Source organism: Tiliqua scincoides, chromosome 4 (assembly GCF_035046505.1).
Source record: "Tiliqua scincoides isolate rTilSci1 chromosome 4, rTilSci1.hap2, whole genome shotgun sequence".
Classification (NCBI taxonomy): Eukaryota; Metazoa; Chordata; class Lepidosauria; order Squamata; family Scincidae; genus Tiliqua; species Tiliqua scincoides.
Genome location: NC_089824.1, coordinates 173907302 through 173933642, shown reverse-complemented (window position 1 = coordinate 173933642; position 26341 = coordinate 173907302). Strand labels below are relative to the sequence as shown.

At 43.0% G+C, this 26341-nt stretch overlaps 2 protein-coding genes across 2 annotated transcripts in view; one reads left to right on the top strand and one right to left on the bottom strand.

The window, feature by feature from the left end:
• Positions 1–26341, top strand: part of LOC136648534 (uncharacterized) — an 82873-nt gene that overhangs the window by 3856 nt on the left and 52676 nt on the right. The gene's annotated exons all lie outside the window — the stretch shown is intronic.
• The window catches only part of LOC136647460 (uncharacterized), a 29207-nt gene continuing 5779 nt past the window's right edge, over positions 2914–26341 (bottom strand). Inside the window, exon 2 of the mRNA XM_066623012.1 lies at positions 2914–3006. Coding sequence (XP_066479109.1) covers positions 2914–3006 — 93 coding nt within the window. The remainder of the gene's footprint in view (positions 3007–26341) is intronic.

Below are 26341 nucleotides of genomic sequence, written 5' to 3'. Positions count from 1 at the left end.
CAGGGTCAGAAAGGGGGCCCAGGAGCCAAAAGAGGGGACCTAGAAAGTTCCTGGGACCTGACATTTTCATATCTTACCTGAACTAACTGCCAGCGCATAATGCTGGGGCACAACCATGTGCATGCAGTGTTAACTGCTGCTGCAAGCCATACACATCAGGCTGAGGAAAGCATCCATGACCCTCCTTAACACAGTGTCAGATCTGGGAGGAAACTGGCCTGCCATAGTAGTTCTTAGGCTTGTGGATCCCATAACCATGAAGGAGTGTATAGAAGCTCAGGGACCCAGCTGTTGGGTTACAGCTGCTGCAGAAGTTCATTTTGATCCATTCTAGTGTGAGCCTAAATACAATAATACTAATATTCTGCAATCCATTTTCTATATTTAAAATTTTAGAGAGACTTTTGTTTGGTGTGTTTGGTTTTCCATATTACTTTATCTGGCTTCTAATGCTGCATGGTCAGGTAGACCTGAACTCTGCATCAAGAAGCCTAGTAGTTCTGAATTCCAAAGACTATTGTGGCTGTCAGCACCCTCCCCTGCGCTATTTTGCCCCCCCTGTTCTGCCTGCCCCCATTGCCCCCCTTCCTCTTTGGGAAGGGGCCCAGAAGAAACTTTGTACCCCCTGCTAAAATTCCTCTCATAGGCCCTTATTGAGGCAATCTCCTTGGGCAATCTGTTTACACAACAAAGAGGCTTTTAATGCAAAAAAGAGGCAATTGGTCTCCAGTAGCCTGTGGTGTCTAGCAGGGATTGTCTATTTATACTACAAAGGCACTAGATTGGGCTGAATGTTTGCTTAGCAACCTAATTGTAGAACAATGGGCACCAGAGGAGTTGTTAAGTGAACTCCATTGTTAAGTGAAGTAAGTGATGCACACCTGTACACCTTTCTTTAAATATTTCCAAATAAAGTACAAGAGTGCAACAAAAGTAGTTGACCTCTTGTTCTTGGAGAATGGATATGACAGATTTACCACCTGAAAGTTTTAGTGGTTCATATTTTGAAGAAACTCTGTCTTGATGCCTCTTGTTGAATAATTATGCAAGAATAGAAAATTCTGATAATCATGTGGGGGCAACACAACTCCAAGGATTTCTAGATGAGACTAATTTTGATCCACTTCTCTCTGGTTTTGGGGACAGAAACAGATTTGGTCACCCGCTTCTACTAATACTAGACAGAAGTGTATTCCTATTGGTTCTGCTGAACTTTTCTGAAACCTTCAGTGCCATTGATCATGATTCTTCTGGCTGACCATGCTGAGATGTAGAATATAAATGAAAGGCTGCACTATTCATCATTAGAATTGTCATAGCACCCTACTACACATTTGTTTAAATGTTATACATTTTACTTAGCTGTTACATATATATGCCTGGAATTGGGGAAGGAGACCATCCTTTGGAACATCTCTGCTAATGAAGAAATTCAGAAAAATATTGTTGTAAAACTATGATTTGTTATTGTGAATGAGCATGGCACTAGATTGAGACCCTGAGGCAAAGCTTAACCAGTTGCCTGGAATGGAGGAGAGAATTAACAAATGCTAATGGCCCAGTAAACTCAATCAGCACATACCTGAGTGGGAGGGGCTAAGGTGTAAGTGATGTCTCCATCTCTCAGTGAGTGAAACAAAGGCAAGAGTGTGGTAGCAGTTTTGGGGAAATTTAGGATTTGTTATAGGAGAGATAAAAAAAGAGCTAGCAACTGCAGACATGCTTAGAAAACATGAAGCTTGGTTGCATGCAGGAATATGCTAAAATTTGCAAATAAAAGCAAGTGCAGTATTACAAAGCTGCCAGTGACTTTCTCCTAAGGAAGCCCCAACCTGGATACTGGTGCAGCTCCTGGAACTTCTCATGCTCAGAGAAATGGAGTATTAGCATGTTACAATATACAGTACTTGGTTAACGTGCAGGAGTGGCTGGTAGCCTAAACCTGCAGGAGGCAATACACCCTTTTCTCACATATCAAGTGCATTGCATCTATTGTAAATACAATTACACAGAAGATTTCCCTGGCTGTATAAAAGGTATAATCCATTCAAGAATTTCAAAGGAAAATAATTCTTCAGGGAGGAAAAAAGCTAAAAAAAAACTTTTATAAGCATATTCTCAATTGCCAAGGAAACTGACAGTTTTAAAATTAACCCCACATTTCAGTGGAGCTTCTTCCTTTCCAAGTAAGTGCATTCAGGATTGTAGCTGTAAACATTTGTTTGTTTCTGAAGTAAATATTTTAATATTATTTAAAAAATTATGAAGTACTTATATACTGTACCACAATTTTATAAAATGTCCAACGTGGTTTCGCTGAAATAAGTTTCAGTCTTGCCACCAAACTATGAAAATTGAGTTTTAAAACTGGACTCATTCCTATATTATCTGAAAAGCATTTATTAGCTGTTGACAGAATTTGGGACCCCTTTCAAGTCCCTTTCTGCTGTTCTAGTAATGCTTTATCAAATAGTGAAGTCCTATTAATGTCTACTCGGAAGTAAACCCCACTGAGTTCAATGAGAGTCCCATGAAAGTGTGCAGAAAACTGCAGTTCTATATACACTTTTCTGGGAGAAATTCTCATTTAACACTGGATTTAATGCTGCTAGCCTCTTATTTGTTGATTGTAATTAAAATTCCTATGTTGTAAGAAGAACATAAGAAGAACTGCATTGATATAATTCTCTAAGTTATATCACTAGGATTAAAACACTACACAGTTAGTTTCTCTGTTAACAATAAAATGTCCTGCCAACAGTTCTTTTATGCAAAGCATAATCTTGGTAGGACAGATGCTTCAATGTTGACAGGCCAGGATAAAACTTGGAGGAAAAGATACAAACAATAGTGGTCAAGGTGACCAGAAAGTCTTCCAAGAATAATTCTCAGGACTAATTGCATGATGAGTTATTAAGTGAGTTCATACCTGTTTATGGTTGAGTCAGAAGATATATAAATACTGGAAGAACCGAGGAAGAAAAGTGGGGTCTCTTGAGCTGTTTCCTGGAACACAGAATGGCTTAGAATGTACCATGTCTCTGCAGACAGTGCACTCTTCAATAAAGATCTTTCAGACTGTTGCTGGTAGTGATATTGATTATCTGATAGCAGACCATGTACAAATTTGTCCCCCAACAATTGCATGGTATTTATGCTGTTTTTTGTTGCTTTGTATGTGTGTTTAGATCTTATATTAAGCTCTTATTTTAAGCTCCCATATGAAATTTCTTATATAAACATAGAATAAATTTTTGCTCATCTGCTGGCTGTTAAACGTTTAACATTAATTCTCCTAATAGCTACTATAGTGACTTAAAATTTTTTTTGCAAGTGTCAGTAACCAAAAACCAATCTGCTAGCTTCACATCTCTCTTCTATAGACTGCATTCTCAAGATCCCTGCTGTTTGTGTGTATAAATATATAAATTCATACTCTGCTTTTTGGCTCCCAAAAATACCACCAGTGAAGCACACTACTGAAGAATAAAACAGCTACAAAAATATAAAGCAATCAAATTATAAGACCATTAAAACACCAATAAACAGATGGTACAATCCTATTCCTGTTTACTTAGAAATAAGCCCTACTGTGTTCGGTTAAGCTTTTACAGGTAAGCATCCATAGGATTGCAGCGATGGAATAAATCCAGCAGGCCAATGTCATGGTCCCTAGCTATAAATTCACAATAAACCACCTGGAGTTATTATGGTGAGAGAATATAATCAATTCAAAGCCAAATGTATCAGTAGAATGACTGTATGAGTGACTTTTTGCTTAACAGTGGCCAGAGGCACAAAATTTGGTGATAAGAGCTGAGAAAGTCATGCCACACATTAAGGAAACTATGCCATGAAAAGAGAAACTTGCCAGGAAAAACCACTGTTGCCAATAAAGCCATTGATGTTGCAGCTACAGATCTTGCCTAAGCAGACTTGACCTGAGAATCCAAATGGTTAAAGCCTCCTGTTTATTAGGGGAGAACAGGAGGCCTTGCCCAGATGTAGCCCTCATGTGTAAAACAGACAATTGTGCTACAACGGTCATCAAAGCTAGGCAGGAAGCTGTTGGACAAAGAGCAGTAGGTAAAAAATTACCCAATATAATGACTTAAGAAGGCCTGCACTAGTAGATATGAAAAGGATTCAGCCTGAGCAGAGACCAAGAGGACAAGATCTGAGGCAGCATGGCAACTGCCAGAACTCAGAACTTTGAGACAGAACAGTCACAACCAGCTGTGCTTCTGGCAATTTGGGAAACATGGAGCCTAGCCTCACTGATGAAAGAGGTGAGCAGATGCATATAGAAAGGAGGCATTCCCTCAACAAACCTGCTCCCAAGCTATTTAGGGCTTTAAAGGTCAACCACTCCAAATTGTACAGAATGAGAGATGGGTGCAGAATTGTTTTGTCACCTATTTAAAAGAATGCTTATGTAATCCCAGTTGTTGAAGTTATATGCAATATTGGGTTAAAAGTTCTATTTAATGTATATGTTAAAGTATGTGAGCAAGCAAATTATGCTAAGAGAGTGTCCACAAGAAAGCAAAAAGTTACAAAAAATAACTCTTCAGCCTCAATTAAAATGAAGCCAACAGGGTCTCTCTTCCTGACCATCAAAGGAGTAGCATCCAGGTTCCTGAGCTTTGTTCCTGAATGGCAGGCAGCCACTGATAAAGAGCATCCCCTTCTACCCAGAGTGAACAGCATTCATGATTCTCTGTTCTGTAAAGCAATGACCTTCTTTTGGTTCTGGAAGGGCCAAAGGGACTGCTTCGCTTCCTTGAGGCACACCTTCCACTGAAATATCTGACTATATCAAAATGTGACATGCTGGAGTATGTGGCCTGGCAAGTGATGAGCAACCAGCTCCACACACCAGTGGACTCTGGGTGCCTGTCAGCTCTGGGAGAAGAAAGAAACTCAAGATCCCCTTTGTGAAAGAGTCCAGGAAGAAAAGAGAAGCTGGAGGCCAAGTTAATCAACTCCTTCCTGACAGTTCTGTGAAAGGCTTTTCCAGTGACAGGAAACAAGCATGTTTCTCATCACCTATCAGACTTGCAAGATGACAGGGAGAAGGAAGGATGACTGCCTCATGCATGAAGCTCACAAACAGGAAAGAGCTGTAAGTATCACATACCCCACCCTATCACCAACAAAGCATTGCTTACCAGAATCTTTATTTTTACTTCCTTGTTCTGTACAAAATCAACATTTTCAAACAGCAGCCTTCTCAGACTTTGTGCGTCACACTTCATCATTGCAAATTGGCAGCCTCATTCATAGACTCTATAAAAAAGGGGGACTTGTTGACTTTGGGGGTAGTAAGCCCAAGCCTTGATTCAGTGAACTCACAGTCATACAACGATCCCTTTCGCCCACTGCAGCATTCACCCTCCAGAGAGTAGCTAAATTGTGATCTAGCCTGTGCCATGCCTTTTGGTTTGAAGAATGAAAGCTCAGGAAAATCTGTGTGCTTTGGCCTTGCGTAGAAATGGCTCTCATTCAGAAAAGCACAGGGTTGTAGTGGCACTTTTGTATGTCTTTCATAACACAGAAAGGCAAGTGTTCCAGAAAGCTGAGTGCTGTGTGAAAGTGTTACCAAAAGGGCTGTTTTGTTTAGGGAAATTAGTACACTACCCTTATTGGAACCTCAGGATCGCAGGCTGGATAACAAGGCGGCTCAATGCAGAGAAATTCCCTTTAGCTTAAGGAGGAGACTGGGAAAAAGATAACTTTTAATAAAAGATTATAGCTTTATTACAAAAGCACAAAGGTAAACATAATGCACATGGAAAAATGATAACTATATGTTTCTTGGTTCTAGTACTTGAATCTAGTGTACCTAGCTTTCATGGTGGTTGCATGTAAAAAGTATTTGGTGCATCCAAGGAAATTAGAAAAAGGAAAGGTTGTAGGGAAGGATTTTAGGGGTCCCTGGTCTGCCAAACCCAGTTGCTGACTAAAGATGGGAAGAGAAGGGGAGAAAAAAAAGGGGGGGGAGAAGGGAAAAAGTTCCAGATGCAAGATAGTTACCTGTGTGTAGAGCAGTTGGATGGGGGGGGGAGAGTTCTGTGTGGAGGACCCTCTGACACAACACAGATGCCTTGTGTCCTTGGAGGGGGAGCCAGAGAGTGAGAGCATGTGGCAGGGAAGCCCTCTCTTAAAAAGGGGTTTCCAAAGTGCTGAGCTGAATGGTAGCTTCCTTACTACCACACAGCAGGGTAAACATTGAAAAGATCAGGATGTCCCTTATCAGCAAAATTCAATGGGGTCTAATGGCTGGCTTCCTAGCTGGGGGAACTTAAACAATACAATGAATGGGCAACCCAGGAAGGCATTTCAAGTTTGCATACGGTACTTAAGCAGTGATTGGGTTAAAACAATACAATGAATACAGTAATGTAGGAGACTGAGTTAAAACAATACAATGAATAGGAGACACTTAAACAACGATTTACTATGCCAGACTTCTTCCTATAATATGTGAATCACAGGGAGGTGGATTTTGTAACCATGAGCTTGTGACTTGACCAGTTTTTGGAAAAGTGTGCTGGGAGAAGTGTGGCCTGCATGATGTTTTAGTAACATAACCAGATATAGAGAGAAAATTACAACTAAAAGGAAAAAGGGGATTTTCATGTAACACAAGAGAAGTTTAGCTATGTCTCTGAGGCAGGAAACTGGCACTAAGTAGCAAAATTAATGGATGCAGTTTAATCTGTTGTTATCCCGTGAGAAATTTTATCATGCAATTAGAATATCATGCTGCTAGATGTGTTGAATTTTTGTGAAGTGTTGAGCAATGCCACTATCAATGTACAGTATATTGAAAAAAATCAACTTTATGTTTTGTTATATAACAAATGCTTAAATAATGTTAAACTTAGTTCTTACAGAAACATATACATTTATTGTATTTTGTTTTTAGGAACATTTTCAACATGTTTTACTATGACTTATCTTGTGTATAACTACTGTGACAGCAGAATGCTCATCAATGAATACATGCCTATTTTCTGGAGGAATAAATAAATAAATAAAATGAGGCCAAGACAGGAGGCATGAGAAGACAGCTGCCTCGTCTAGCAACTGACTTAAGACATATTCAAAATAATTTAACACAAGTGTGTGGTGCAGAATAAAGACCCCCCTTTCTATGGCAGCAAAGAACAATTATTGGGAGCAAAACAAAGCAGTAAGTGTATTCACATTGATATTACTTTTATTACTGTATTACCCCAGCGAACAGATATTTCCCAGTTTCAAAAAGCAGAAAACAAATGGGAAGGGGAAGAAGCACAGGAGGAGTCCATTATATACAGAGGAGAATGTGTTGATGGAAAACTGACTAAAAGGGAAGGTTAAGTGATTCATAGTAGATCAGGGGGAGTGTAGGGTGAGTAGAAAGATACTTGTACTCATTTGCTCAGTCAAGGACAAATGCATCAATGGATGCTAATGTTCAAAATGTGAGGAGGAGAAACAAATTCAGGAGTGGTAACTTCAGGTTGCAAGATAAATGTCTTGATGCCCATGTTTTCGCTTGCCAGGCCATAAAATAGATGCAGGCCACAAAGCCTCAATAAGGAGACATTCCAGATGTCCCTCAGAATGCGGCTATTGTTCATCTCAAGGAAAGATACTTAATCAACACAAGCCTTCTGTAGAATACATGGAAAGAAGATAATATTGTGTTATGATAACCGAGGACTCCAGATGCTTCCAAGTGCCCTTTTTTCTAAAGTCAAGGGCCAGCATTTTAAGCCTTCATAAGGAAGAAGCTCCATCCCCCTTGTCAGTTGTCCTTCTCTGGCCCTCCCACACCCTTCTTTGAAAGGCCCATAGCTATTTGAGATATTCTCTGACAACTCTCTTCAGTTCCTTTTTGTACATTGATTGGTACTGTACAAATAATTAAATCAGTAAGAACCAATTTGGTAAGACACAATATTTTATTTAACCACTGTCACTTGATGTCAGCTCTCCAACTACAAGCATCTTGTCACTAAGCAGAAAGAGCTCTCTATAGCCTGTAAGCCTACATTCTCTACATAGTGCATCGGTTCCAGAAAATGAGAAATATTACTGATCTGCATCAAATAAACACATCCACTGGACTGGGTGGAGCTAGGTGGGGACAAGTGCTTTCACCTAACAACTATCAACTTTGCTGAAAAATTCTGATTAAATGCTGAAAGCAGATTATTACAATGACATATAAATGAATTATAATTTGTTACACAAATGGGTGTCCCTCAGTCAGAAAAGCACAGCTTACAGGAAACAAGCCCCGCCCCCCACACTGTTTATTATATTTCTGTGAACTATTTACTATTCATGTTACCTAAAGGACCACTTACTTGCATACCAACCTTGCTGGTCTTAAAAATCTGTGGTGAAATCTTGTTCTCTGGCTTGCCGTTCACAGAGAGATGTCTGGCAGGTATCAGAGTTGGAGGGGGTGTTGGTTCTTGTCCCATGGCTGTGAAACACCTCTGCCCCCAAAGGAGATTTGAACAGGTCCCTCTCAGGATTAAAACCCTTTCTATTTTGTAAGGTCTGCTACCTTACAAAAACAAGTAATGATGATGTTTTTATTGCTACTGCTTTTAGAAAGTATGTTTTGAATTTGTTTTGTATTGGTACATTTTAAATTTTAATTCATTGTTTTGATTTTTTTAGGAGAGCAGTATTAAAATACTATAAATATTTGTAAAAAATAATATCCTGATTTTGCCCAGTGATTTCTCCTCTCCCCCCCACCCCCAAACTCTGGGTTGTTTTAAAACTTTATCTTATTTGCAGGGGAGAGATACTGAGCAGAAAGAGGGGTTATCCCTTCCCCCACCTGCTGACTATCCCTGCAAATGTACAACCCAGGTCATTTAACTTCTCTTTACCCACCACTGGACACTAAAAGCAGAATAAAGTCTACCAGGGGAATCTGAACTGGAGGTGTTTGAAAACAGTGTTATTTGCTCAGAAGTAAGCCCAATGTGTTCAGTAAGATCTAGGCTGTAATCCTATCTTGTTCACAGGAAACAAACAACTCTAGATATAGGTATAGGAAGGGGGTACCCATAGGAAAGAACAGGTGGGGGAGCTGACAATCTCCCCCATGCCATCTGTGAATTGTACTCAGAGGTGCCCCTGCCTTCTTCACACTATCAGCTACTCTTATTGTTTTTGCATGTCAAGTATATTGCTTTAACCCATTTTTGTCCAGCCCACAGGTGTACACATTTGGTCACTGTTGCGTATATGCAACGTTGGGCAGAAATGGCTTAGAGCCTAAACCTATGCATCTACTCAGAAGTAAGTTCCATACATGTCAATGGGGCTTACTCCCAGGATAGTGTGGATAGGATTAGGCTTTTAATCCTGTTTTTTGACCTATCTTTGTACAGCTTGCTGTAACAAAGGTTGGCTATACATTATTATAATAAAAGTTTCAAACACAGGAAGAGGTAGAGAAGCTGAACTAGTGTACACACCTCCATGGCCCTTTCCATGCATCCAGCTTCTGAAAACATGGGTCCCTGCACACACAAAGCTTTACCACCACAAATTGCCCTGGAATAGTGTTTTATCAACTACTAGTACTCCTACCACCAGTAGTACTTGAGGTGGTATCAGGTATTCTGTCTGGCCTCTCAATATGGAAGTAATTGGTAATGACATATCACCAGGTACTTCTGGTGGTATGTCCGGAACCCTTAAAATCCAGAGGGGAGTAGCTATGTTAGACTGGCAGCAAAAATGATTAAGAGTCTGAAGCACCTTAAAAATTGATTGATCACCAATTGATTTTCCCGCAAGCTTTTGTTGACTACAGTCCACTTCATCAGATACATCAAATAAAATGCTTAGTAGGAAGACACAAGAAGGAATGCAGAGAAACAAAAAAGGTGGGGTGAAAGGGCTACTATGGGATGGGAGAGGTACCATTTGTAACCATTATCATGTAAAGTACAGTGAGAATTCACAACAGTACAGTACATAAAGCCTTCTCTTCAGCTATCCTGAGTAATTAAGTGCTGAAGCAGGAACAAAGGGTTCTCATTAGAGCCTATGAGAAGAGTCTATACCTGTGAATGAAAGAACCAAATGGTCATGGAGTGCAAGAATTGCACTGGGTGACTGTTCTGTGCAGCTAAATATGTGAGCCAAGTACAGGGATAATTACATCAGCAAGGATTGATGACAGTACTGTTTCCTCGAATTTTCCTTATCTAACAAAGCAGAGAGGCAGAAACCTTAGTTGTTATACAAAGTCTGAATAGACTCAAATAGAGTCAAAATTGCTAAAAGTTTCCTTCCATGTACCATCTTGGATGATGATACTTCTCTCTCCTCAGCTTTGGGTGGAAGGTTTGTCCTTCTCTATATTCAGCCTCCTCAACATGAAATATCTGCTGGCCAACAACAGGTCCCATGACAGAGGCATAAACACAGGAAGCACACCCTATAACAAAATCAGATACCAACACCTGTCCCTTATCCATTCAGTGACACCATTACAGGAGAACCCATTAATGCCAGCTGCACACAAACAGAGGTTCATTCATCCTCCAATGTGATATATGCTAACCAGTGTTTCTCAAACTGTGGGTTGGGACCCACTAGGTGGGTCGCCATTCATTTCAATGTTTTATTTTTTGTATATTAGACTTGATGCTACCATGGCATGTGACTGCATTTGGGGAAATGTTACAGACCTGTATTTTTAGCAAACTACTATGTATATTCTTTTAAAAGTGATAGTCAATGGGACTTACTCCTGGGAATGTTTGGGCAGGATTGCAGCCTAAAATTGTTAAAAATTTTCCTGCTTGATGATATCACTTCTGGTCATGACATCACTTCCAGTGGGTCCTGACAGAGTCTCATTCTAGAAAGTGGATCCAGGTGCTAAATGTGTGAGACCCACTGATTGCTAACAATGCTGTTCTGCTGCCTACATAGGACAAATAGGTCAATCTCTATGCAAAATGAAATTACTGCAATCTAACATTAAAAAGTGTAACATTCAGAAACCAGGGCAATAATATTTCTGTCTCCCAGGACTTTCCACTGTTAACCAAGAGAGACACTAGTCAGACACTAGTCCTGAAATAGAATTTATTAGCAAGTAACCATAGTAATTGATGGATGCATCATCATACAGTTAGGCTTACTTTACTTGAAGTAAAAGGAATAAAAAAAGATGCAACAGTTTTAGATGGTGTAAAATTTCCCAGACTATTTACAGTTCATGAAATTCAATATCAGAAGGTAAAATGCAATAACTATTAACAAACATTAGCAGTGAGCTAGTCAACAACAAAAGAATCTTAGAATGCTTTTTAAGATGCTTGTTTTAGGTCAGCCTCTAAGTGAAACCAATGCTACAGGCATAGGATGACTGCATCAAGATTGCTAAATGAAAGTGAATGAGCAATGCAAAGCAACATAGCTTTGAATTAGGGCCTGATCCAGATCTTTGAGTGCCAGCTCACTGCTGGCATGCACTGTTGCATGCCTTACCAAAGGCCCAGCGCAGGAGCTGGCCCAGCGCAAGCCCATGGGCCATGGTCCTCCACTGGGTGGTGGAGAAGTAAGATGGGGCGGGGGCAGTGGCATAGCTAACCAAGTTGCTGCCAGGTGCAAAAAAAATTCTGTAGCCCCCCTCACAGCAATAACATCAAATTTAATTAATTACATTGGGTCTTTTTATTTGTTAAAGTGAGTGAGAAATGTTAGCTAATATTTTAAAATAGCAAACATTTGTTGAAAGTACTTATTGCACTTTTACAGCACAATCTATTCATGTCTACTCAAAAGTAAGTCCCATTGTGTTCAATGGGGCTTACTCCCTAGTAAGTGAAGTAAGGTAGGATTGTAGCCTTACACAGTTTGAGATGTGCAGGAGGGGACTGGAGACAATTGTAAGAGCCAGCAGCTTACCTTTAGGAAGTGGAATTGAGGAATTCTGTGAATAAATGATGAGGCCAAACCACCTGCTGCTCAGTGCTCCTGCTCCAACTTGCCTTCCAGGTTGCTGTGCCTTGCTTGCTACCCTCTTCAGGTTCCTGCACATGCGCAGGTAACCTATCACAGTCAGCCAACTCAGAGCCCAATGCTCTGCATGTCTACTTGGAAGCAAACCCAGTCTAGTCAATGGGGCTCACTCCCAGGAAAGTGGGGAGAGGATTGCAGCCTTGGAGCCTGCCTGACTACTTGGAAGCAAGCCCATTATAGTCAATGGAGCTTACTCCCAGGATAGTGTGAATAGGATTACAGCCTCAGAGCCCAATCTCCTGCATGTCTACTCAGGAGCAAGCCCTACTGGCTTAGATTGCTGAGACAATTGGGCTGCTGCAGCCTTGCCAGGAGAAGAGAGGAAGATAAGGGGGGCAGGCAAGTAGAGAGAGGACTGTGAGGAGCAGAGGAGAGTAGGTGGCACAGGGCAGGGGGAGTGGTGAACAACTGGTCCCACTGCGTAAGGGGAAACGCCTCCTCAGTCCAGGCTGGACTCCACAAGGGTCTCTGGGGGCTATGCCTGCCTATTGGGGGCTCCATCTCTCTCTCACTCACACCCAGTGTCCTGATCAGCATCCAACAGCCCCCCCCAACACACTTCTTCCTCCCTCTCTAAACACAAACAAGCATTGTCCCGCTCCCCACACACCTCTCTTGCTATTTAAGCCAAATAGGGCTTCAGGGGGCAGCATGTTGAGCAGGACAGGTGGAGGAAATCACGGAGGGAATGAGTGCTGGCAGGTGCATGAAAGGAAGACTCTGTGGAAGGAAGGAAGGAATGAGGTCTGTGCCCCTGGCTAGCATCTCAGCTTCTGGAGGGGGAGAGGGCCAGCTCCTTTTGCCACCTGTGGTTCTTGAGCTCTGCTGGAAGCTACGAGCTAGACTACCTTTCATCTCAGCTGCAGGGAGGGGCAACATGTAGTTTTGCCCCTCTCCGTGACTGTTGCCCCTCCTCCCTCCGGAGTGCCTGGCACTGGCAGGGCTGCCGGCAGCAGCCCAACAGTTGTGCACAGGTGCTGTTGCCTGCAAGTTGTTGCCCCCACCCACCCTGTAGCCTGGTGCACCTGCTAACCCCTGCATCCGATAATGCAGGATATGCAAAGCTAGGATAATGGTGCAAAAGTATTTAAAAGTTTTACATTATTAATTAAAACTCCATGTATAAATGCTTGGCAGCTTAGCAGAGGAACATATGAAATCCCCATTAGTGAAAATCCACAATGGTTCTTTGGCCAAAAGGGTAAACAAACAAGCCTACAAACTTTATGGAGCTGTAAACTGATCCCTGACACATACCAGAGAATCAGATAAGAGGAGGCACCAGTATCCAGGTTCGTTAAAGGCCTCAAAATAATAAGTTCAGTTATAAATTACAAAGAAACAATTATTTTCCAGCTATGTAGGAGTCTGATAAAATGATCCACAGGAGAAGAACAGCCTTGAGACTTAAGGGAGGAATCCCATAAATTAGGCAAAGCAGTGTCTTCAGCAACAGAAATGGTACTAACTGAGACCAGATAACCACACAAAGATCAACAGAGCAGTCTGATTTACAGCCAGGCCCAGGCGAAATGCCAGATGCTAATTAAGTTTATTCTTGGAAAAAGAAGGTTCAAAATTAAATGATTACTTGTTTTAAGAAGTTAAAGTTTGTTTTAAATCATATAACCAGTATAAGAAATTATAGTAATTAACCAAAAGTGTAGAATTTTAAAAAGAGTAAGGCTAAGTTAACAAGGGTGCAGGATACCACACCAATTATGACATGCTTATTTTAACAACAAAGAGTGGTACCAGGATTCTTTGAAAGAATTCAAACAACAAAGAGTAGCTCTTTCAAAGAGCTACTCTTAACAACAAAGAGTGGTACCAGGCATTCACTGAGCAGCTCAGGATTGGGCTACAAGTCATTTTAAAAAGCCATCTTTAAGGAAACTCATGGAATGTATAGTATACAGTACAGTATATTCTTTTACAGATTGCTTAGGTGGTGAGTTGGTCACAGTTGATAAATTCAGGCCAAAGAGAAGGAGCGTCTTGTTACATTAAACATGGAGCACATGATGGAAGAAGCTGAAAACTGATCCCAAAGCCAGCCTCAAAACTTGCAAGTTTTTACACAAGCCTTGGGCACTTATCTAAGAGAGAGGTTTGTTTTATGATCATTCCCATCTCTACAAAGCAAGAGCTGGGGCAAAAGCAGGACAATATGCTAAAGATGTTTAAAATGATGAGTAGCATCAGAGCAGCTGAGAGTAGCTGAAAGAGGGTAGTGATATGTGCAGAACTTGGGCTCAATCTGAGTTTGTCTGAGGAGGACTAGAGGGAAAACTGCTGCAGGAGAGGAGGCTGCAGTACCAGTAGAGCAGGGGTGCTCAAACTTTCAACTTTAGGGGTGCTGGACCTTTAACAAGTGTATAGAAGTGAGAATTTCAGCAGGTGTAACTTGTCATCCCACAGATGACAAGCTGCTCCTGCTGAAATTATCTCTCCTACACCATTTTAAAGGTCCAGGATCCCTAAAGTTGAAAGTTTGAGCACCCCTGCAGTAGAGGGAAGGTAGAGGCTGCTGTGTACTGAGGCCTATAAAAGGGGCTGCACAAGCAAAGAGCAGAGGACCACCAGGGAAGCTTGGGAGAGAACGAGCTGCAAGGAGCAAGCTGGGAGAGCCTCTGAGAACCAGGAACCGACCATCCAGCCTTGGCCTCAAGTCCTGCTGCCTAGTGCCTGCCTGCCTGCCTCAGGTCCTCTCAATTGGGGGAATTTGAAACAAGGTTGTTGTTTTGAACAAGGTTCAGGTTCCATTCCTCCTAATAAAAGCCTTAAACTCAGTTTGGTGTTAGTGGTCTCTTTCAATCCTGCATAACAGTAGCATGATAATTCAACATATAAACTTCTAACAAATTATAGTGTTACCTAATTACCTGTCTTGGACCCCCTTCTTTCCTCCCAAAGTAACCTGTAACAACCATCAATACAGGACAGAGGGAGGGGGTGCATAACAAAGACAAAGTATGAACTTAGGGGAAAAAGCTCCAGACTTGCTGCCTTGCAAATTTTATAATTAACAGACCCCTTTTGCTGAATGTCACTATAAACCGTTTGCTGACAGCTAACAAAAACTGCAGACAATAGCATCATCATAGCATCAACAGAAATAGCAGGACATGTTCAACAGGCAAACCGAAACCAGACTACTTCCCTTTAAGAAGGTGGGGAGGAGTGCATGAGGTCAGTGGAATGTTACCAGGGAAGGTTAACACCCTTTTGGGGGGATTGTGTTTTGAATGACAACTGAAATGTATAAAAGGGGCATCAAAAGCCCAAAGAATTGCCTCTGAGTGTGCATCACTCAGAGGTCACAGACATGTCTTGTTGAATACAGAACCTTCAAAGCCTTCCACCTTTCAGTGTCTTGCTTATTCGTTCTCAGCGGCACTGGACAGAATCCACCCCTGTCGGACCAACTGGCGCTGCCCTTCTGGGCAGGGGTACAACAATAGAGTAGAACAAACTTAGCAAATTCATCAGTCAATTAGTCATAACATTACATAACACATTACATTAGCCTATATTTATCACAAATCAAAATGGAGTGTATGATACACTAGCTATTTTGCCCATGCTTATTTTCCTGTTTGGCATACATCCAAAAATCTATAGGAACAGGCACAATGGAATACAGTACAGTAGTTTTATATAAGTGAATATGTTTTTTTAAAATGATGTGGTTTGTGGTTGCATCATGATACGAAATGGCTGGAGTAATTAAACACATGTGCTTTACTTCTATTGCTTACTTTAAAAAGAAAATCCTCATAAGAAATTCTTGTTTAAAATTAAGTAGTTACTTGAGAAAGGTAATTGTGTTGGAATTATAGTTCACGTGTGACAAATGAAAACGGACTGCAGTCCAAAAGGCTATGTAATCCATACATACAGTGAGGTTGCTTAGCACTCCACAGGACCCCCTGCTTCCCCCAAAACAGCACAGTTCCCTTCATCTCACTAACATGCTGCTCCTACAACTCAGGGGACTTTGGAATTTTGGAACTCCTGAAACTTTGCCAGCGGCATCAGCTTTGAACCATGAGCATAGGATCAGGAGAAAAACAAACAAGAAAAACCCAGTGCGACTTCAGCAGCACATATTCACTGTAACCTCCTACCTGTACCTTGAAGTGCAGCAATGGCTGTCCTGCTTCCTATACTTTTGTCAATGCTTTTACACTGCCTCCTATGGGGTTAAACTTGTACTTGCTCTAGCAGGGAGTGCCTAAAGAGACCAAGCGGACAGTTAGTATAGGATGCCTTAGAAACAGCTCAATTATTTTTTGGACAAGGGCTGTACACTGTACACAGGCACAGTGTAGAAAATCTCGTCACTGTTCAGTGCCTGGCTATACTAGTTAATCTCTTCTTTACAAGAAACAATAACTAAAATATATGCCAAAGACGTGACGTAAACATGCTTGAGGGTTGGGGTGACTTTTGACTAGCAAAGGAAAATTCTTGGTGGGATGGACACAAATGTGTTTTTGTCTAACATGATGGGAAATGTGATATCAATTGTAACGGGTTTATGTAACTTGTTTGTGTGGGGTTATAAATGTGAGACTGAGATGGGAGGAGCATAGTGGTGCTTAGATGAAAATATCTCTGCAGAAAATTATTACAAGACAGCTGCCTTAATTCTACTCACTAAAAGAGCCAAAATTTGTGTCTGTCATTTTCCTCTCCAAGTTTTATCCCAGCCTGTCAAAGTTGAAGCATCTGCCTGCCAAGATTTTACTTTGTGTAAAACAACTGCTGGCAAGACATTTTATTTCTAACACAGAGAAAACTTAACTGTGTGGTGTTTTAACCCTAGTGAATATAACTTGCCCAAACCAAGACTCTTCTGAAGGGCCAGGCTACTGCACAACCACACCTTACCATTGCTACACTGCTGCCTCAACCGTTTCCAGGTACAGCAGCATCATGTTGTCCCTGTGGCAGTGGGGTCAAATTTCACTCATCATACTGTGAAGTACCATAAGTAGTATTCATAGCTCAGGTTTAAAAGCACTGCTAAAGACAATGGGTAGCAAAAACTGCAGCAGCACTGTGATTAGTAAGAGTGAAAGCTATGAATCCCTGTTCTAATCTCAAAGCTGCAGTATGGGGATTTGCAATCTGTAATATGGGAATATCAAATAATATGGGGACCTACCTTACAGGGCAGGAAGGATTTCAATAGTGTAATAATAATTATTAAAAACGTGCATATTCCACTTTTCAATCACAGTTCAACAAACCAGTTTATGGAGCAAACTGAATGTTTATAAAATCTATCCCTAAAGGTACTGTGAGTCTAAAACCAAAAAGAAAACTTCCCCAGCTATTGTCACTGGAGAAAATAATTCCAAGAATAGAGACAGTTTCTCTGCCTCATTACACACACACACACACACACACACACACACACACACACACTCACTCGCAGATACTCGCCTATAAGTCGATCTCACAGATAAGACGAGGGCAGGTTTTGAGCCCAAAATCATGGTTTTAAAGGAGGATTTCATTAATGGTTCTGGTATGCTGTTTCCAGTGTACTTAGAGCCCAATCCTAGGCTTGTCTACTCAGAAGTAAGTCCCATTAAAGTCAATGAGGCTTACTCCCAGGAAAGTGTAGATGGGATTGTGGCCTTACTCTGATAGTGTTTACAAATGGTTGTTGAGAGAACAATTAAAAAAATTAGTGAATAAAAATGTATTTTATGATCTATGAGATACATCATAGTTTTTAATAAATTGGAGACTATTTTTAATACTGTTTTTGCTATACATAGTATACATACATAGTATACATAGTATAGCAAAAACAGTATTAAAAATAGTGTATGTATGTATACAAAATCATGGAATTTGCTATGACCCTCGGATAAGACAGGGGTTTAACTTAGGGAGGTGTCTGACTATAATTTTGTCTGATTTTACCCGAGGCCAGATCCTGAAAAATAACCTCCCAGTAATTGTTACCTAAGAACTGTACAGTCACTAATTTATTAAAAACACAGTATATATACATAGTATGTATAAATACATGTATACATACATAGTATGTATACATACCTCTTCCCCCCCAGTACAACTTCATCAGTGGTGAATGATTATGGGGAGAGGGGCTAGCAAGCCTCAGCTTAGCAACAGAGAGTTTAAAGTTTGGATTCAATAAGGGGGAGGGGCAAAAACAAGAAGGAAAGAGGAGATGGACTTAACCCTTTCAATGGCTTAAGAAACAAAGGTACAGCCTTCTGCAGGCTGCCTCTCTCTCTCTCTCTCTCTCTCTCTCTCTCTCTTTAAAAAGATCACTCTCGCCCCTTCCCCACCCTGTCCAACTTCATCTGTGGGGAAATGGGAAGGGGGTTAGCAAGTTGGGCTTTCCAATGGAGTGCTTGAAGTTTAAATACAGTAGGAAGGGGGAACAAGAAGGAAAGAGGAGATGAACTCAGCTGTTTCAAATGACTGCTTCTCTCTCGCTCAGACGCCCCCTCCCACACACAGCTCATTGTCTCCTGCTCTGTCTTGGGTGCCGCCTCTGTGGGTACTGCTGATGGCTGCTGTGGCAATTGCCCTGCCCTTGGAGCTTCCGCAGCTGGGCAACAGCCTGAAGGAGCACATGGAGCACACCCACAGGCAGCTTCCAACGCTCAGCAGCACCCCAGCCTGCACAGCTTCCTCTCAGCAGAAGATCGCTCCCTCCCTCCCACAATAGTGATTGGCTGGCTCACTCGCCTCCCACCCACCCTTGCTGCTTGCCTGCCCCGGAGATAAGGCGGGGCAATGATTCAGGCTGCTTTTCTGGGAAGAAATTTTTTGCCTTATAGGTGAGTATCTATGGTATATAAAAGATGCCTTGAAAAAGAGTAAACTCAGTAAATCTGAGTTTGTAAAGTATATCAAGTGTCTTAAATATAGGAAAGGCTAAGTATTACTATGGAAAGTCTCAGAAGTCTTTTTTCAGCTATTAAATGATCAATTGGAAGTTTCTCGCCTCAGCTCAGACAAAGGCTTATCACAGGGCCTCAACACTCCCTCCCTAATAGACATCTAACTACCAGTAGTCCTTGCAAGGACTGCTGAGTTAATGCATTTGGAGCACTTAGGATGCTCTCCAAATTGCTTGTATCATAGTTTTTCAGGTCTCTTTCCTCCAACCCTACATTTCTGATAAAGCCTTTCATACTACCCTTTAGTTCCTACACCATACTGTGGTGATTTTCAATCAGTATGCCATGCCACATTGGTGGGCCAAAAACGGCCTGCAGGAATTTGGGAGGAATGATTATTTACTGTATTAGTAGAGCCACTGGGTAGAGCCACATTAGTAGAGCACGCAAAACAGCTGTCATCGACATGGAGCTGAGCAGACTGCAGATGGACATCGTCGCCCTTCAAGAGACTAGGCTGCCAGATTCCGGATCTGTCAAGGAGAGAAATTTCTCATTTTTCTGGCAGGGAAAACCACCAAACGAAACCAGGGAACATGGCGTTGGCTTTGCGGTCAGAAATACCCTGCTGAAATCCATCATCCCACCTACTGTGGGAAGTGAAAGAATTTTGTCCCTGCAGCTCCAGTCATCAGCAGGACCTATCACTCTCATCAGTGCTTATGCACCGACTCTGTCGTCTCCAGCAGAAGCCAAAGACAAATTCTATGATGACCTGGCCACCACTGTCAAGAAAATCCCTGTAAAAGAGCCATTGTTCATCCTCGGCAATTTCAATGTTAGAGTTGGTGCTGATAACAGTTCATGGCCCACTTGCTTAGGTCAGTTTGGCACTGGGAGGATGAACGAAAATGGCCAACGCCTGCTAGAGTTTTGCTGTCATCACGGTCTCTGTGTCAGCAACACGTTCTTCAACACAAAGCCCCAACATAGAGTCTCTTGGAGACATCCAAGATCAAAGCACTGGCACCAGCTCGACCTGATCCTCACCAGACGCTCCAGCCTTCCCAGCATCAAGATCACACGCAGTTATCATGGTGCTGCCTGCGACACTGACCACTCCCTGGTGTGCAGCAGAGTGAAACTGCAAACAAAGCGACTGTATCACACGAAAAAGGAAGGAAGACCTCGCATTGATACCAGCAAGACCCGGGATCAGAGAAAAGTGGAGGAATTTGCACAAGTGCTTGAGGAATCTCTTCCAGGCCCGGCCGACGCAAACGCATCCAACAGATGGGAACATTTCAAGAATACCGTATACAACACCGCCTTGTCCATATTCGGCAAGAAGACCAACAAGGCGGCAGACTGGTTTGAAGCCCACTCTGAGGAGTTGACACCAGTCATTGAGGAAAAGAGGAGAGCTCAAGCAGCATACAAGGCCTGTCCCAGTGAGCGCAACCTGCAGGTCCTCCGAACTGCTCGCAGCAAAGTCCAACAGACTGCCAGGAGATGTGCTAACGACTACTGGCTCCAGCTCTGTTCCAAGATACAGATAGCAGCTGACACGGGCAACATCAAGGGGATGTATGATGGTATCAAGCAGGCCCTAGGTCCAACACAGAAGAAAATTGCCCCTCTGAAGTCTGCCACAGGCGAGGTCATCCAGGATCGGGCGCAGCAGATGGAACGCTGGGTGCAGCACTACTCTGAGCTATATTCCAGAGAAAATGTAGTCACCGAAGAAGCACTGAACAACATTGAGTGCCTGCCTGTGCTGGAAGAGCTTGACAGTGAACCAACCCTAGAAGAACTTCACGTGGCCCTGGACTCCCTTGCCTTTGGCAAGGCACCTGGAAAAGACAGCATCCCTGCTGAAGTCCTAAAATGCTGCAAAGAGATCATCGTCACTGAGCTGCATGAAATCCTCTGTCTCTGCTGGAGAGAAGGTGGAGTACCTCAAGACATGAGGGATGCAAACATCATCACGCTGTACAAGAACAAAGGTGACAGGGGTGACTGCAACAACTACCGCGGCATCTCTCTCCTTAGCGTTGTAGGAAAGCTGTTTGCCCAAGTTGTACTAAAGAGGCTCCAGGTACTTGCAGAGAGCGTCTATCCAGAATCGCAGTGTGGATTCCGAGCCAACAGGTCCACCACTGATATGGTATTCTCCCTTAGACAACTGCAGGAGAAATGCAGGGAACAACGACAGCCACTCTTTATAGCCTTCATAGATCTCACAAAGGCTTTCGACCTGGTCAGCAGAGACGGCCTCTTCAAGATTCTCCCCAAGATTGGATGTCCACCCAGGCTCCTCAGCATCATCAGATCTTTCCACAAGGACATGAAGGGCACTGTTGTCTTCGATGGCTCCACATCAGACCCTTTTGACATCCGAAGCGGAGTGAAGCAGGGCTGTGTTCTTGCACCAACCTTGTTTGGGATTTTCTTTGCTGTCCTGCTGAAGCAGGCCTTTGGAACTGCAACAGAAGGCATCTATCTCCGGACCAGATCAGACGGAAAGCTCTTCAACCTCTCCAGACTGAGAGCAAAGTGCAAAGTCCAGCTGAAATGTCTGCGTGACTTCCTCTTTGCCGACGATGCAGCTGTCACTACCCACTCTGCCAAAGATCTCCAGCAGCTCATGGATCGTTTTAGCAAGGCCTGCCAAGATTTTGGACTGACAATCAGCCTGAAGAAAACACAGGTCATGGTTCAGGATGTGGACTCACCTCCCTGCATTACAATCTCTGAGCATGAACTGGAGGTTGTCCATGACTTTGTGTACCTTGGCTCAACGATCTCCGACACTCATTCTCTCGATACCGAGCTAAACAAGCGCATCGGTAAAGCAGCTACCACGTTTTCCAGACTCACAAAGAGAGTCTGGTCCAACAAGAAGCTGACGGAACATACCAAGATCCAGGTCTACAGAGCTTGCGTCCTGAGTACACTTCTGTACTGCAGCGAGTCATGGACTCTTCGCTCACAACAGGAGAGGAAACTGAGCGCTTTCCACATGCGCTGCCTCCGACGCATCCTCGGCATCACCTGGCAGGACAAAGTTCCAAACAACACAGTCCTGGAATGTGCTGGAATCCCTAGCGTGTATTCACTGCTGAAACAGAGACGCCTGCGTTGGCTTGGTCATGTCGTGAGAATGGATGATGGCCGGATCCCAAAGGATCTCCTCTATGGAGAACTCGTGCAAGGAAAGCGCCCTACAGGTAGACCACAGCTGCGATACAAGGACATCTGCAAGAGGGATCTGAAGGCCTTAGGGATGGACCTCAACAAGTGGGAAACCCTGGCCTCTGAGCGGCCCGCTTGGAGGCAGGCTGTGCAGCATGGCCTTTCCCAGTTTGAAGAGACACTTTGCCAACAGTCTGAGGCTAAGAGGCAAAGAAGGAAGGCCCATAGCCAGGGAGACAGACCAGGGACAGACTGCACTTGCTCCCGGTGTGGAAGGGATTGTCACTCCCGGATTGGCCTTTTCAGCCACACTTGTAAAAAACTGATGGTGTGCACAGACAATTTTAGCACTTGGTCAGTGTGCCATGAGATGAAAAAGGTTGAAAATCACTGCCCTATTGTAATAAGAAACCTAAGTTTATGTAGGTGCAACAACTGCATAGTCTTCCATTATTTACTCCTACGTCCCTTTTTCTGTTAGCTTCACTCCAAAGCCAGCCCAAGACCTCCCAACACCTGAGGCAGAGTAGCAAATACTGGCCCCTGTCAATATACATTCTACGGAGACATATGCATTGCCCCCAAACTTACACATCTAGATACCTTATATGTGGTCATGATGCACATGAGCCACAAATTGTCATCATAAGACTAGAAGGAGAATAGGAAATGGCTCAGAATTTACTTAGTTACGAACAGTGTATTGAGAAAAATTATTATGACTAAAAGCAACAATATCAAATAATAAAAGAAACAGCATATAATTGTAAGTGAAAGATGATTGTTAAATACACTGTGCTGTGAAACTTCTCCCAGGAAAAATAAGGGGCTCCAGGCAATGCTTAACAGGAGTGGATGTAACTTGTCCTTCCTTGTAGCTAGAAAGTAATTAGGCTCCAGTGGAGATAAATTGGTTGAAGTGATCCTCTCATATAAACATATATCTGCGGTTTTCAAACTCTCTGGGAGTTTGAAACCCACAGTATTTGGGGGGGGAGGCGGCAGGGAGAAGGCAAGCGGAGCACGATCGCCCCACTCTCCCTTTCCCTGACCTGGGGAGCCCTGCAGGCGCTCGAGCAGGGCTCCCCACACACAGGGACAGCTGCTGCAGGGACTGGAGGGTGCATCCCAGTCCCTGCAGCCCCATCAGAAGGGAAAGCGGAGCTATCGTGCTTCGCTTCCGGTTTTGCGGAGTGGGGCGCGATCACTCCGCTTTAACTTTTCCTGACCTGGGGAGCCCTGCCGAAGGTTGCGCAGGGCTCCCCGCACCCCCAGGAGGCTGCAGGAGGCTTGGGCAAGTGCACCCAAGCCCCTGCAGCCCCCCTGAGTGGCGCAATCCTGCGGATCACACTGCTGCCTTCCCCCTGTCTCCTGACTGCCCCCACCCCTTAAGGGGGCAGAGGCCAGGACCCACAGGCTGGGGCATCGCGATACCCCAGTTTGAATACCACTGACATATATATTCCTGCATTCTGACTTACATCACCACTTACATTCTCTCACTCTTAGGGAAGGGGTGCTCCAGTATATAGTGGGAGAAAGAGAGGGAATCAAAGCCTCCAATAGACCTAAATGAGGGCCTGCAGTTAAAACTTCACTAACTGAAAAGATAAGATATATCATTTAATCTACCCCTATCTCTAATCTAAGGGACTATAAAAAATACTGTACCATAACACATGCTTGAGAAAGGGTATCGCCACTTAATTGAGACACCCTAACATTTTGAGCTCATATTCAACATTGGATTATGAGCCCATTCTGACCTGGAATAACTATCACACACACTCCAGTCACCTAAATTTGAAATGACACAAAACTTATAATTAGCACCTGAAGCAAAGCCCTTCTGCCAAAAAGGCCCTGAGAGTGCCAATTCTCAGAGAGCACAGGGCCTGCTCTCACCAGCACCAGGACATCCACATCCCTTGTCTTCTGAAATACAAAGGTTGGCCTTCCTGATAACACAGGGAAGTGCTACCAACACAGGAAGGTGCTTCCCATGAGACACCGCAAGTGCAGGAGAAATAATTTAGGCTGAAGAAAAAATTGAGTCATGTTTAATAAGAGCGCTCTTGAACAGAGTTCCCATGTGGGTGGGAATTATGACACCAACATATACAGAATACATGACTTCTATATATGTAGGGTCTGAGGGGCAGGACCAATCAAAGAACAATTATAATTGGGACCAGGAAGACATAAATCATCTGCTGGAATACAGGATAGTGGCTACACAGGTCCAGCCTTGTTATAGATGGATTTAACTCAACAGGAATGGCCACTGCAAATGAGAAGGGATGTGCTGATCCCTGGAGAAGGGGAAAAACACACCCCTTTAAAATCAGTTTAAAAAACTGAACAGTCCTTTAACAATAGCCTCCTTAATGAAAGAGAGAGAGAGAGGGCAGCTGGCTGACAATCCCTCAATCCTTCTCTCTCCAGGCAACCCCTCCCTTCCCCCTTAGCACTGAAAGAAAGATACTTTGCATTGGTGAAGGGAGGGGCTGAGTGAAGTGCTGATGGATTGTCTTCTTAATGACTCTTATCTTACATCACAAAGGTCAGCAAGGCTGTTTTTAAATCACTGGAGCAAGGGAACTTTGTTTTTTAAATGGATTTGCTTTAGTGTAGATTTAGTTTTTTGCCAACCCATGTGAATAATGAACCTCAACCTGTATTAAGAAAAAGATGACAGGATAAGAGACAGCTGCAAGAACATAGCCAGAGGTAGAGTTAGATTTATCAATTAATGAACAAAGGATACACAGACAGGCAATTCTGCTGACTCCCATCTTCAGGTAGGACCCCTTTCCAAAGCCAACCTGGAAAAGCAGATGTTTAAAGCAGACTGCCTGTATCCAAGGCCAGTCAGGAAGAAGTCACAGTGTACTACATGCTAGGCTCACCTGAATGGAATGGCTACTTAAGACACAAAGGGTACAATCCTAACCACACTTTCCTGAGAGTAAGCCCCATTGAACAAAATAGGACTTACTTCTGAGTAGACCTGGTTAGGGTTGTGCACAAAGACAGCAGTGAGAGTTAAAGAATATGCAAAACTCAGAATTCTGGGACATAAGTTGTTGCAAGGTTGACTTGGTACCAGGAGTGAAAGTTTGCAGGCTCTGTATTCAGTTGTATAAAATACGTGCTCACAGGACTCTAGTCTCAAAGCAAATGAGCACATACACCTGATAGGTTACAATTTACATAAAAAGTGGGAAATAGGTGGGATTTACTCTTAAAACAGATTAATTTTTTATTAGAGAATGTTTCAGTTTCATGAGCAGAAAACAACTGGATAGCAAATACAAGATCCCAGAACATGGCTACATACAGTGAGAGAGTATTGTCAGTCACAAACACAGAGCATTCAGGTATGGTATGTAGGTTCGTTACAGGGGGTAAGTTGGAAGTCCATAAGTTGGAAGTCCATAAGTCACTATATTCAAGGCTAGAAATTTCCAAAAGTCAGCAGAGAGCAGTATAACACAAAATACTCAAAGACAGGCGTGGAGACCTACATGACTTCATAAGTGATAAGATTTTTTGGCAGGACGTCAGGCCCATCTCCTTAGTGTGGCCTGATACAGTTGCCTGGTTTCCTGTTATCTTTTGCATTTCACACCTGTTGCCTAACATAAACACTGTGGGACCAGTTTGCAAAGCCAAGGTTTTCTGTAACACAGCAAAGCAGCTTTTTGGTTCCTTTTAAAGCAGCCTATGATTCTTGCTTTTGTGACTATTGTAGCCTTTACCTGAAGTCACAGCCTGGGGTCCAAGGTCACTGTATCAAAGTCACCAAAGTTTGGTTCAGGAGATTCAACAGCTGGTTTACACCCTCCTCTTACTGGTGATGTGCCAGAGCTTCTAAGAGAAATTTTATCAGGGGGTACAAAGTTTGTTTGGGACCCTTCTCCATTGAGCCATAATTTCATAGGATCATTATATCATAATTTCTATGAATTAAGACAGTGGTCTCCACTTTGAGCCAGCAAAGGCCCAAAGGGGCTGACAAAGGCTTCTTTGGCGTGAACTGTGATTACCATTCCGCCAAGAAGCCTCCACAAAGCCCCTCTGTGCATCCCAAGTCCTTGCGCCAGCCAGTTGTGTCTCGTCAGAAATCCTGGTGCAATGTCTGCTGGGTCAACAAAACTCCGAAGCAGCTGTCTGGGGCAAAAATT